The sequence below is a fragment of the Polypterus senegalus genome, chromosome 10, assembly GCF_016835505.1.
Source record: "Polypterus senegalus isolate Bchr_013 chromosome 10, ASM1683550v1, whole genome shotgun sequence".
Classification (NCBI taxonomy): Eukaryota; Metazoa; Chordata; class Cladistia; order Polypteriformes; family Polypteridae; genus Polypterus; species Polypterus senegalus.
This window is the reverse complement of record NC_053163.1, coordinates 82,977,264-82,991,747: the sequence shown is the minus strand read 5'-3', so window position 1 is coordinate 82,991,747 and position 14,484 is coordinate 82,977,264. Positions and strand designations below refer to the sequence as shown.

The following is a 14,484-nucleotide window of genomic DNA, read 5'->3' as shown; positions in this document are numbered from 1 at the left end:
TCTGGCAGAAAGGCAAATTGCAAAGTGCTGGTTCTCACATCGACTGTGTCACACCGGGCCTCAAACCATTGCAGTGTATGCCTGAGCTCACATTTTGATAAGGGAACAGCACAGAGATGCAACTCTCCTGGTCCACATACATCAGCTGAACATTGATATCTTGTTCACAGAAAACACATGAAGGAGATGAGACAGAAAGTATCTTTAGCATAGTGTCACATTCACTATAAAGTGAATGAACTTAAAAACAAGTGTGCAAATGCACCTGTTGCTCCACAAATAGTACACAGGAGTGGCCACAGAATCCTATGCTCTTATAGTACCTTTTAAAAATACCAAAGATTATGAGGTCATAGGTTTTCTCCAGTTCTAAAAACCCACATGTAGACAGGGTTGGAAAACTTCAGGTGCCCTTAAATATTGTGCAAAGGCAAAAAGATCATCCAGAATGGAATCCTTGTTTCACCTCTTGGATTTGAAATTTGACTATCAGCCAGTGTTTCTGCTTTGGTGTTATGGCATTGGCTTTCCCAATGACATTTCAGAACTGTGATTCCCTGAAATTGGAACACATATATTTGACCCCTTATAAAAATGAAGATCACTCCTCCAATCTACCAGACTTTAGGTATATTTCTGAAGCTACATGCAACACTGAAGAAAAATGTTAACCAACATTCCTACAATATCTGTTTTCAACAATCGCAGCTGGAAATCATTCATCCCTACTGTCCTGACACTACAGAATTCTTCTACTTACCACATCCTTAGCTACAGAAATGGCTGAAGCCCCATATGCGTTTGACACCTATTACCTTCTTCTATATACAAGTTTTTGCTTTAAGACCTGCTGCAACTGCTATCTTGTTGACTTACTTTTACAATCATATCAAATCCTGGGGACCTCCTTGCAAACATTGCATAGACAGCTTATTTGTTTCACTTGATTAGCCACAGAGATAACCAACCATATTTTGGTTGTAGCCTCTTGCAATGGCATCTGCTGTTGAACTCCTGAACAGCGTCTACCAAGACTCCATTTTTCTGATCTCCTCTGAGAAGCAGAAGAAGCTGTTTGCAGAAGTGAGACCATAGCCACTCAAATCACTCTTGCAATAGGTTTTCTAGGTTTGTTTTGCTGACTCTCTATCCATCTGCATCTGTTCAACACTTATTGAAAACTGGCATCTTAGCATCGCTCTATACTTGGATCACAAGGCATGACAACAAAGCCAGTCATTGATCTTTTGCTCTACTTTTTACATAAACTCAGGATCATTCTTGTGTCTGAACATTGGGTTGTTTATAGAAATAACATGACTAAAGCAAAAATCCAAATAAAATTCACCATTTATATTCAGATCAGACAGACCATTCCTATTACTCATAACTTTCTGGGTGTTTCTGTTAATCATGTGTTTTTAATTAAAACATCAAGAATGACAAAATTTAATAAATATTTTCATATGGTTTTGTTACCTTTGATGTTTTTCAGAATTTATATTAATCATATTGAAAGTAGTATTATTTTCCTCTATCATTTTATAATACTTTTCATAATACTTCTAAACACTTTGAGAAACCTTTGCATCTGAATAAAATATTTTATGATATTCTGGTTTATATTTTCCACACATTTACTTTGTCTTCTTTTTCCTGATGTCTTGTTTTACTTACAAAAATAAAGAGAAATTGTGAAAAAAAGTCATAGTGCTGCTTCAAATTTAATCATGACTTGCCATAATCAATATACAGATAACCTTCTAGTTATTACTAAAGATTTAAATATGAACAACCACCTTATTGTTATATTTATTCATGTCAATGGAAAAGCACATTGTAAATTACAGTGCTACTTGGCAGTCATTTAATATTTTTTGTGGCTGGAGGAGCAAGAGACAATATTATAACTACAAAATATGGAGCCTAATAGAACTTGACTTATATTTACAGTTTGCATGTGTAGTCTTTGACATTTAAAAGTCATTTTAACTTACTTGTGTGAGAGTAAATATTCTTTCCAGTGGAACTGGAGCACTGTCTTGGCCATAAGTATAAAGATGTTGCTGTTACAGCCACAAAGATAAGCAGAAGCATGAAAAAGAAGATTTTCTTGTTTAACAGATGTTCACTATTAGCAAAAAGCACTATAATAAATAACATTTCATTTCTACACTTGCATTACTGATAGAGCAGTGCAAGAAAATATACACTGTTGTATGCTTGCATTAAATAATGCCAGCATGTTTCAACAATTTCATTCAAGATGAATATAGATGTTCTGCAGTATATTAAATTACACAGCAACAAAGTTTAAAATGAGAGAGGAAAGAAATGAGAAAAAAATGCTTAAGAAAGTAAATAACAAATGAAACATGATGAAATGATATATGTGATGTGTATCTGAAGAAAGACTATACCATACATAGGAAAAACATTAAACACAATTACATGGAAAAATATTTCAGGAAAACTGAATAATTCTGGAAATAGTAACAACTGATGATTCTTCTTTGGCATATCATGAAGCCACCAGAACCTCAATAAGTCTTTAGGTAGCTTTTCAATGCAAGTTTTTCCTTTTGCTAACAGAATATGACTTAAATGGAACATAAAACTAGTAGTATGTTTTGTTTATTTTGTAAGCTTTCACTTTCTGAAACTGCTTCATCCTGAGAAGGGAAGTTGCTAGAAGTAACTCGGTAGCCTCTCAGCAGCAGATACACCTACAGTATTAATCTTCCACTACAAGCCTTAACTTGCTTTTGTTGTCATTATGGTGATGATCCCACTAAATCATTACTAATACATCAAGACAGCACATAAAATCAAAAGTAAACTCAGAGAAAAGCAGCTAGTAAACTCAATAAAAACAGTACAACAATTCAGTATTCACTTGAGTAAATCTTAAGATTGTCTAAATTTGGTTATATACTCCTTTAAAACATCAGATATGCATGCCAGCCCAATCTTGTTTCTACTTTTAGACGATCTTTTCTAAAAATACCTAAAAACTGTTGAACATTAAGAAAAATAACCACCTATACTATGGAAACCACTAAATATAATTCTTGGAGTTAATAGTGCTATAGACCCAAGTAAGAAACCAGCTAAACAAGCTAAACGCAAACAAAGTATACATTCTTTTTTTTTTTTTTTTTTTACCGTGTCCTGTTCGGCTGTGAAGCAGTCAGAATTGATGTCTGAATGCTGGCGACTAGCCTTACAGTTTTTCTCTCAGGTGGAGCGTTACAGCTTCTGCTGACGTCACGCCTGATACCAAAACTTTATTAAAAAATATTTTTAGATGTTTTTAAGATTCGAACCGGACACGGAGACAAAAGTGAAAGAAAAAGAAGAGAGAGAAGGAAGAGATGGAGGTAAAGGGGGAAGGGGGGGTTTTCGTATAGAATAAACAATAAATGAACCAGAGTCCGCTTCTAGACCTGCAGAAAGAGGGGGAAACAAACCACAAGACAAAAACATTGCTGCATCAGCTACATGAAGATATATAAAAGTAAAAATGTTTGCTGACAATCATACAGTAATTATTACTGAGGCATTTAAGGCCACCACAACCTTAGATCATGTGCTGAAGATGTCCAAGTCATACTTATGAAATCACCATGTGAGCACCTGTGTGCGTACGCACGCTTGTATGTGTAAGGTTTCTCTATAGGAGCATCCAATAGTGAGTGTGAAGGGCCATAGACCTGCCCCCAAAAACGTGCGGAAGATGGAGGGAGTTCCAAGCCCAGGGATAACAAAGTATACATTCAAAATGTCATCATGCCTTATGCCAGTGAAATATAAAGTTTGTAGATAATGCACAGTATGCATAAAGACAATATGAAACATGACAATGTGACACCAGCTTTAAGTCCACCATTGTGATTTTTGGTGAGATATGTATCTAATGGCTTATTTAAAAAGAGTATATATACAGTAGCGACAATTAGGAGATCTCGTTATTTACTAGGGCCAGTTAGATGTATTGTATGCATTTACTTCTTTAAGTATTTTTCATGGAAATTAGCAGCTACTTCTCCCTTTGTATTTTTTATTTTCACATAACAAAATCCACAAAAATTAGGCTTTTGACTGAGGAATTACTAAAAATCTGCTGAAGAACAAACAGCTGGAAAGCTTAGGCTGAAGCAAATTAAATGTGTGAGTAAAAGGTGACACTAAGACCCACAACATCTGTGAATTAGGAGTACTCAATATGTTATTTTACAATTGAGAATTACTGTTAGTTGGACTACATTTATATAAAAAAATTATATATATATATTTATATATATATATATATATATATATATATATATATATATATATATATATATATGTAAACTTTACTATTGTAACTGCCAATAAAATAGGATGAAAGATTTGTATTAAAAAGAACTCTATTTCTAAAAATTTCTAATTTTTACACTTAGCATTTGTATGAATTGTTTTTCACCTTAGCATTTATACCAAAAAGAATAATTTTCATAACTCTTATCTGATTGTTGTAAATTTAAGTGTATTGGTGTTAAAATGTGTAATCTGTACTTGCATTAAATACTCTGATATCAAATAACAAAATTCAATTATTAAAGTTTGAGTAAGAATAAAAATATATTTGACACTTTACTGCATAACAAACCTTTTTAAATGATTCATCAGTTTAACTTGTTCCCAACCCACTTAATTCAGTTTGGGCTGTGGTGCATGAAATCTAGCTCTGCAGGATGGTGCAAAAGGCAAGAACCAAACCTTTGTAAGGTGTCAGTCTTATTAACTTGTACACCCATCTGTCCTTACCAAAATAAACTGAAACCATTACTGAATCACAGGTTGCATGTGTGTAGGGTAAGAATCACTCCTTAATGCAAACATTCCAAGGCATACTTAGACTCCTCAGTTAACCTGGCCTGCACTTCATTGGGATATTATTTCCCAAGGCCAGTTATATATACTGTATGTATTTAGTACCTTAAACATTTTTCATGAAATTTGTATTATTTTTATAAATTGACAGAACAGAACCTGTGAAGTTTAGTGAAATGTGAGGTTAATTAGCAACTATGAATTTGCCTAGTGTAAGTCATTGCGTGAGTGAGTGAGTGAGTGAGTATATCCTGTGACAGACTGGCACCACAGACATTGCTGGTTCCTGCCCTGTGCCCTGTATGCCCAGAATATGCTTCAATCACCTGTGATTTTCAACTGAACAAAGTGGGTTTCAAAATAAATGAAAACAAAAATGAATAAATGTTGAATTTGGGGCAAATTCACACTATAACAAGTTATCAATTACGGTATGTTTTAAATTCAAATGTGGATGAGCTGTAATATGTAATTCAAAATTCTTGGTTGTATATATTATTAGATGTGCAAGTGGAAACAGCGTGAATAGAAAGCTGTGTTGTGAATCTGAAAAAATTAGGTTCAGTATTAAAATATATCTTATATTTTCTAAACCTTGCCTTCAGCAAAGAAAGCACTAAAAGAAATTAATTGTTATTAAACCACTGATTCTTTCAGTACTTGCAGGAGCACCTTCTACAGCTCAACCAGGCAAAGACAGAACTTCTTGTTACTGCAGCCTGCCAGTCTGTTCAACCCCCCATCTCTGTACAGCTTGGCTCATTGTCAGTCACAAGTCAGTGTGCAACCTTGGGTGGTGATTGCTGAGCAGTTGCCTTTCTCTGACCACATTTCAGATGTTTCTTTGTATAACATTAAAAATCAGACCTTATCTGCCTGAATATGCAGCATAATTTCTGGTCCTTGACATATGGATTACAGCAACTCTACTAGCAGTAGACCACTGCAGATAGTCAAAAATGTAGTAGCCAGTCTTGTATTCAACCACCAAAGATAGTTGCTTGTCACTCTCATCTTCAGGTTGATACATTGGTGATGTGTAGCAGCACAAATTAAGTTCAGATTCTTGATGCATGCTTACAGAGTAGTTAATGGGTCAGCACCTGTGTATATAGAAACACTGGTGAGGTGCTATGCTTCTTCTTGCCCACTCAGGTCTGCCATTGAACAACATCTGGTGATACCACTTCTGTGTGGTATTACATATCACCAGACATTTTCCATATGTACTGTACCTCCTAGTTGGTGGAACAAGCTGTCCACCGCCATCTGAACTGCTGACTCCCGTAAATGTGTTTACGAAGCAATTGAAAACCCTACTGTTCTGTGAATATCTGTCATATTGTTAATGAATGCTTTTGCTCTGTGGATAACTGTTAAATTGTTTATTGATAATTGCTTTTGTTATACTAGCTTTACAGCTTTTCACTTGTGGTGATCAACTTTGGTAACCTGTCCTGCTCCACTTGTTCTAAACAGTGCCCAGACTAATGTTACTTGATTATGTTGACCTCCATTGTAAGTCACTTTGGATAAAAGCCCCTGATAAGCAAATACATGTAAATGAATAGACACTTTTATTCATTGCTATTGGATACTTTAATTGAACAAATAATTTAAAGCAAAGGATTGACAGTACAAGATTGAATTGTATTTTAACTGGTTAGGAAAAGAAAGTTTATGAAATATCTACTTTTTTAATATTAATATTATATTTATATCCAGGAGAATGATTTTCTTACGCCTAAACTGGTTTAGAACAGGATACTCATAGAATAATTATCCACTTATTTCTCTTCTAACACACCTACTTAATTCAATTTACTGTTGCAGGGTATTGTTCTGGGAGTATTGGGCAAAAGACAGAAATGATCACAACACAGAGCGCCGTCCTGTAACAGGGCACACTCATATGCACACGTACACTCACTCACACAAGAGTTACCAATAACATGCATGTCTTTGGGAGGTAGGAAGAAAACCAGAGTACTTACAGAGAAACATACACAGATATAGTTTGGATACTTAATGGTTGAAGTTTTGCAATTTCTTTAATATTTTATAATCTAAAGTGAAAGTCTTGTTTATGTAGAATAAATAGATTATAGTCTTTCATAGGAAATTACAATATTATATAACTGGGAGCATGTGTTTTTATTCAACAAGATCTTCTGAACGTTACTATCTAACTTTGGGCCATACATCATAGAAAACTAGAGAGTACAAAGATTAATATCAAATAAAAATATGTAATAAATTGCATAAACTGACTATAATTTAAAATGTCTGTCAAATACTTCTCAGCTAAAACATTATTAGGCCACTCATATAAGAAATTCTCAGTATTTTATGTAGACTAAAACAGCAGTTCTGAAGTCATAAATTTTATATAAATAATAAATATAATGCAAAAAATGTAATATCATTGCCATTATTAATTATTATTATTTTCCGTTCCAGATTTTTGTATCTACAAGTAAATATATAATATGCAAAGAGACATATCTTGTTTCTGACTGAACGTGTTGATTTATTTTTTAGATGACATAACATTTTCTGTTTTAAGAGAATTTCAATTGAAAATCAGCAAGTTTGAGTTTTAAAACTGTGGCACATTCAGCAAAACGAAATATTACCTATCAAAGCAAGTAAAACACAGACAGAATAATGAGCTGAGATAAAGCATCTTAGATATACTATGTAGGCATTTTCCATAGCAGTGCATAAAATATAATAGCCTTCGCAGTCAGCTGAACCCTAATTATGAGCATGTATTCATTTTTTGTGTTTTCTTTTCTTTTTATCTTTTAATGCCAAATGGCAAGATGATTTAGATTATTTACATCACTTAGAGTTACAATGTTGAAGAGTAATATAAGCCTTGCCTGCTGTAAGAATAAAGATTACAGACAAATCAGAAGATTACTTGTGCAGTCATACTCAAAGAAGATAACTTGTGATAAAAGATTTAAAACTGGTAATAAGGCAGACATGTGTTTTGACATTCAGCAACGGAGGAGATGGCTGACTTATAAGACCTAACTTTAAATCAGGAGTGATGAAACCAAATGACAATTGTGTGCCCTGCTTTCTTCCCATAAAGAGATGCTAATCAGAGTCCATGGAGAAAACTGACATATGTATCCCAGTCAGGATCAATGACCAGGAACTGAATGCTTTCACTAAGGCACTCCACTTTAGGTAAACAAGGCTAAGCAGCCATTCCTGCATGATTTGTCAAGGAATGAAGCAGACAGACCGAATTCTTAAGGATTGAAATGCAAACTACTTATCATTATAGTTAAAAATTAAAATAAAATGCATTCTACAGTATATGAGAGGTTCAAACACTAAAATACAGAAAATGCATTTTATTGGGCTATGGTTAATGCTGACTTAAAAATATAATTACTCAACCACTGACTAAAAAAAAAAAAGAAAGAAATAGAATTATGCCTTTTTATCCTTAAATAACTAAGCTCACCCTATGCAATTCAGTATATGATTGTACTATTTAATTCATGAAATGCAGTCATTCACTTATGATGAACTTGAGTGTTTTGTGATACGCTATACAATTATCCACCCATTATCCAACCTGCTATATCCTAACTACAGGGTCACGGGGGTCTGCTGGAGCCAATCCCAGCCAACACAGGGCGCAAGGCAGGAAACAAACCCCAGGCAGGGCGCCAATTAGTTATATTGAAATATACTATACAATATACTACATTTAGTCGGGTTTACATTATTTTGTGAGTGTACTGAAAAAGAAATCGATGGAATTATATTGTTTTACATAGGAATTTTTAAAAAAATATATATTTTTTTATTTTGTTCTTTTTTCCATTTTATTTATCTGTTTTCTGAGTCCACTTTTTCTAGTACAGTACCTCTTCTAGCACCATCAGGCACAAGGCAAGAACCATCACTGAGCTGGATCCAGTTCTTATTTAAGAAATGCTTCAGATGAGATGTAAGAAAAGAAAATGCACAATTCCTTGGTTAAATATTGGTCTTCAGTGTTAAAAAATAAGACTTTTGAGATCCTTGGATATTTAATATTTTCAAGATTTAAAAATGCAAAAATAGTATTTAGAAAATTGTATACACAAAAAAATGAAACATTTCTCCTGTTTTCCAGAGATACAGTGGCCATGCGTTTTCTTGCTGGTAAAATGCAACACACTGTTACAATTATCTATTTTTCTTGCAAGACGAAGGCGGTTACATGGGGGTGGAGTGAAAGTGGGGTGATGGGTTGAGAAACATCTCTCCCCACTAACACAAATGTGCCAGACACCACTAAATGTTCCACACAGTTAAGATTACCCTGGAGCTGCTGCTGCAGAACTGGGATACCGTGCCATAGTTTTGCTCGCTGCCTGGCAGGTCATTGGCTCTCTTCAGTGACTCTATGCTTTCACTTTGGTCTCCTAGCCCCTTGGCGCAAGATAAGATGCAGATAAAAAAAAGGTCAATAAAATAAGGGAGGGGAACAATAATGGATGCAAGCACTTCTGTAATTAGATGGATAGCTGAGCAGAAAAAATATATATTTTTTCACAACATTAATTATGGTGAATGATTCATCTGTTAGAATCTTATTTTCCTGGATAGGTTGTCAAATTATGTTTTGATATGGTTATCCATCTAGCCTCAGTGATCTCTGCATTTGGGATCATTTCAACATATAGAACACATTCACATTTTGACTTTTCAATTTTTTCTAAATTAAAATAATGATGTATAGTACCATCATTCAACCACCAATTTTTGAACCCAATTTTTACAATGCAATATGTATGTGCAGCCAGAGTCTATTCCAACAGCATTACGGAAAAGGCAGGAGAGAGCGGTGTAAGAGGCTCCTGTTAACTTCCAGTTAGCTAGTTTAAAGAAGTCAGTAATTACTATCTGTCTAAATTTTTTAGATCTGGGATAAATGTGGAGAACTTGGGACAGAAAAACACAGTCTGAACATAGTGCTGAAGCTGTGTAGCAGCACTAACCAGAACACCACTCATGATAGAACACACGTATTATTCGTATTACTAAAAACACTTCAACAACTATCATCTCTTTAAATGTTTTTGAGTTCTTTGAAAATTTTAAAACTTCACATATTCAACTGAATTACTTAGTTAAGATGATGAATACTCAAAGGGCCTGTGCTTAAAATTGGCAAATAATTTCTGATTAATTGGCATAATAGTGAATCCAGTAAATATTTTAATAATTAACACCATAAAAAACTACAAAGACTTAAAAGCTTTTTGGGAACAACTGCAGCAAACCATTAAAATCTAAATGTTCTCAAACAATAACATAACCATAACATCTTAAACTCGCTTAATCAAGGTCAGGGACAGAGGTGACCAGAATCTATCCTGGCAGCACCACACAAACAGTGGCAAAAAAAACCACGGATGGGAAGCCTGTCACTTTTAGAGGCCACTCACTAACATGGGGTCAATTTTACAATTGTCAATTAATGTAAAGCATACATCTTTGGGATAAAAACCCATGGGAAAACGAAAAGAACGGGCAAGCTCTGCACAGACAATGACCCTTGTGCAATATTCAAACCCAAGACGCTGGATCCATGAGGCAGCAGGACTAACCACTACACCATTCATCTGGAAGAATGAAAAAAATAAAATTAGATTCCAAATAAAAGAAATGTGGTAAGCTGAAATATAACATAAGAAAAAATAATAGAAAAAGTAAAAAATAATAGCAGTAGGTGTCCAGATGATTTAAATTACCGGTCTACATAAAATAGATGCAGACATTTGAAGGTTTTGAGGATTTTTAGAACTACTGTTTACTACACTACTTAATAATTTATTCACATACATTATTTTACTAACATGTGGGTGAAGAGTATCAACTTTCATCTCTCTGCATGTTCTTATTGAAGAACTCATTTTAATCTAGCAATTTGTCTCCACCATATCATAAACCTGAACATTCCCAGTTTGTCTCTATTTAATTTCACCTTGTTTAAGCTGGAAATATCCAGCTCTTTAAAATTTTAAATTATATCACATACCCAACAGTCCTAAAATAAGATTAGCTTGTCTTATCTTGACTGCCTCTAGTGCAGTTATACTTTTTTTAATACGGAGTCCAAAACTTTACACACAATATTCAGATGTAGCTACACAAATATGTTGTACAGCTTAAGGAAAACCTCCATTGGCTTGTACTCAACACAGCCTGCAATGTAGCACAGTATACTATGAGTCTTATCAATTGCTTCAAGACACATAGTCCACTATGACTCTTTCTCATAGGCTGTAGTTTCAAGTTTCAGCCTCCCCACTGTGTAATCATATCGAATAGTTTTACTTCATAAATGTAACAGTTTACATTTATTTAACAGCATATTCGTCACAATTAAAGTTTATCTGTACATTAACAGGAATTATAGTCTCTTGGGGCCAGATGTGATTCTTGCATCGAAAATGATCTGAACTTTTCTGTGGTTCTGTTGGAGTGGTGTCAATGTTGTTAGGCACATTTACTGTTTCAGGTTGTCTGAATACCGAAATTTGCATCTCCTGTGGCTCTATGTTATTAATGCACTTAATGGAAGTTCAATAAACTGGGTGTGACAGTACAATGTTTAGTTTGAATGAATATATTGTAGCAACCCGGCAGTCAGCGCTGGCGGAGTGACGCCTTGTGGGTAAATTATGTAAATAGTTGTGGGGAATTTATGGGAAATTTATGTGAGAGCTTATTGTTGTGTAAAGATTAACTAAGTTCGTAATTGTCTTTCCTGTTGTAAATGTTATATGTGTTTGTGCTCAGCCCGGTGGGGTGGGTTGGGATATCGCCGTCCGGGTTGTAAAATGTAAATAGATACCGCCGTTAAGAAATGTCGTTTTGCTGTTGACCTTGGCAGTGGTTAAGCGGATGAGATTGAGCTTTGTTTACTGTCTATCTGTGAATAAAAGGATACAACAGGACAGAGCTGTATTTATTGCTAAGATTTCGTCTAAGCAATTAATGCCGAGACACTCGTAGTCGTGCGGTGTATGGGACACGAGTGCTCGCTACTTAAAGAGCTGGGTACAGCTGCGTGCATAACGCTGGCAATCCGCTAGCCGACAGCTTGGGAGAGGTGCACAGCAGAGTTCAGCTTTAAAACTTCAAGACTCGACCACGGGTCGCTACAATATAATGCAGAGCCGCCAAGTGAATACACAATGGGAGGTTTTGAAAACACAATGGGAGGTCTGAAAATCGAGAGTATACTTTATGAGAAGGATGTAGAAGTCATAGTGGACTCTACGCTATCAACTTGCAGACAGTGTTCAGAAGCCATTAAGAAAACAAACAGAATGTCAGGTTATATAGCACAATGTGTGGAGTACAAGTCCAAGGAGGTTAAGCTCAATCTTTTTAATGCACTGGTGAGGCCTCATCTGGAATATTGTGTGCAGTTTTGGTCTCCAGGCTACAAAAAGGACACAGCAGCGCTAGAAAAGGTCCAGAGAAGAGCAACTAAGCTGATTCCAGGACTACAGGGGATGAGCTATGAGGAAAGATTAAAAAAGCTGAGCCTTTTTAGTTTAAGCAAAAGAAGATTAGGAGGTGACATGATTGAAATTTTTAAAATTATAAAGGAAATTAGGACAGTGGATCGAGACTGTTACTTTAAAATAAGTTCATTAAGAACATGGGGACACAGTTGGAAACTTAAGGGTAAATTTTGCACAAACATTTGGAAGTTTTTTCTTTATACAGAGAACCATACACATTTGGAATAAGCTACCAAGTAGTGTGGTAGACAGGGACTTTCAAAACTAGACATGATGTTGTTTTAGATGAATTAAGTGAATAGGACTGGTGAACTTTGTTGCTCTGAATGTTCTGTTCTCATCTAGATTGTTCTCATGTTCTAACTCTTTGAACTTCACACTGACTAAGACTGTAACGTAATCGTGAGTGACAGAGCGCACTTAAAGCGAACAGTAAGACAGCATTTACTTTTACTGCTAGCTCAGTGAAGTTTTTAAATGCCAAAATCTAATCTGGTTGTGCAGAATGTTTTTTCAACTTGCAACAGGTTATGTTCATTTTAACAAATGTAAGATGTTCTCTGCACACACATTATGCAATTAAATGTTTAAAATGTTTATTTTAGGAGATTTGTTGGCCTTATCCATTGTAACTACAGGCTTGCTTTCGATTGGACAATTCCTCTTTGCTGTTTACATCATTTCCTCTCCTTCATGAAGCTTTGGGTTGGTTTAAAAATCTGACACTCAGTAAGCCGTCTAATTGTTCCCACCCACATTTAAGCCAAATTCATTCATGGTTGTCTTCTTATACGTCTGCTTCTACAAGATTAGGACCTAATTAATTTAAATATAGGAGGACGGGAGCTTATAGGGACCAAACCTGTACATCTCAGAAATGCATATTTCATTATCTTCTTGTGTGTATTCATTTTTTATTCCCATTTGTTATTAACTTTAAGCAATTTTATCACTAACATCATTATCAGAAACATATTGATATCTAATTTCTAATGCTTTTACTTTCTTCTTAATATGTTATTGTTTGCTACTTTTACTCAGTTTTACTGTTCTCCATGTTTTCCAGCTCACACTTCTCTGTTGTGGCTATGAATACAGCATGTTGCTAGACTGTGATTGCAGCATAAAGGAAGGTACCATCCACATGAAAGCATCCAAAGTTTGACTACTCAAAGGAAAAACTTTGTTAGAGACAAGCATGTAAACAACAGAAAGGAAGAAACAAACAAGCAAAGAAAAAAATAAAACAAATAGTTAAAGGAAATATGATTTTGACTAGGGTGGAATGGTGTCACAGTGGCAGAATTTCTGCCTCACAGTAAAGAGACAGGGGTTTATGTCCAAAGTGTTAGCTTTATGGAGTTTATATGTTTTCTGATTTATTCAGGTTGATTTCCTCTGGATGCTCCACTTTCCTCGGACAGTTCAAAAACATGCAAGCTGGGCGAATTGGTGTTGCTAAATTGGCCCTAGTGGGCGTGTGATTGCCCTGCGATAGACTGGCACTCTGTCAAGATGTTGTTCCTGCCTTGTGCCCTTTGATTGCTGTGATAGGCTCCAGGAAACCCTTCCTTGTATAAGCAGGTAAAGAAAACTGTTGATGCATGGTTGACTTTGACTAATGTTGTTTCATGATTTTGATTTTAGTTCAGTCCAGTGTATCAGCTTTGCTGATATTCCTGATTACTCTCAAAAGGAAGATCTTTGCAATCTCCGACATTGTGAAATAATATTGTTTCACTGGACATCTAATCTATCCTGTGTGGTCCATGGCCGGCTTTGTATCCCAGCCAATACCCCCAGGCTGCCAGTTGGAGCCCTTCCAGTGGCATGGAAGGTCTTTGAATTCCAGCAGAGCCTCATGGACATTATAGTTTTTATGGACAGCCCTGCTGGATACCGTGGGGGCCACCAGAAGCCGCTCTAGGGAGGATTGAGGAGCCTTATTTGCCCTATAACCCGGAAGTTTGTCAAAGGAAGCGCAAAGGGCTTCCGGGGTGAAGAAAAGAACTTTTTATCTGACCTGGAAGTGATACAGGATCACATGGACTGGGGA

At 35.5% G+C, this 14,484-nt stretch overlaps 1 protein-coding gene across 3 annotated transcripts in view; it reads right to left on the bottom strand.

Annotated features, from left to right (window-relative positions):
• glra4a (glycine receptor, alpha 4a) overlaps positions 1-14,484 on the bottom strand; it is a 271,453-nt gene that overhangs the window by 11,590 nt on the left and 245,379 nt on the right. For 2 of the 3 annotated variants that reach the window (XM_039766014.1, XM_039766016.1), the window contains exon 9: positions 1,998-2,066. The exons of the other annotated variant lie outside the window; for it this stretch is intronic. In XM_039766014.1, the coding sequence (XP_039621948.1) occupies positions 1,998-2,066 (69 nt within the window). The remainder of the gene's footprint in view (positions 1-1,997; positions 2,067-14,484) is intronic. 3 annotated transcript variants of the gene reach the window in all.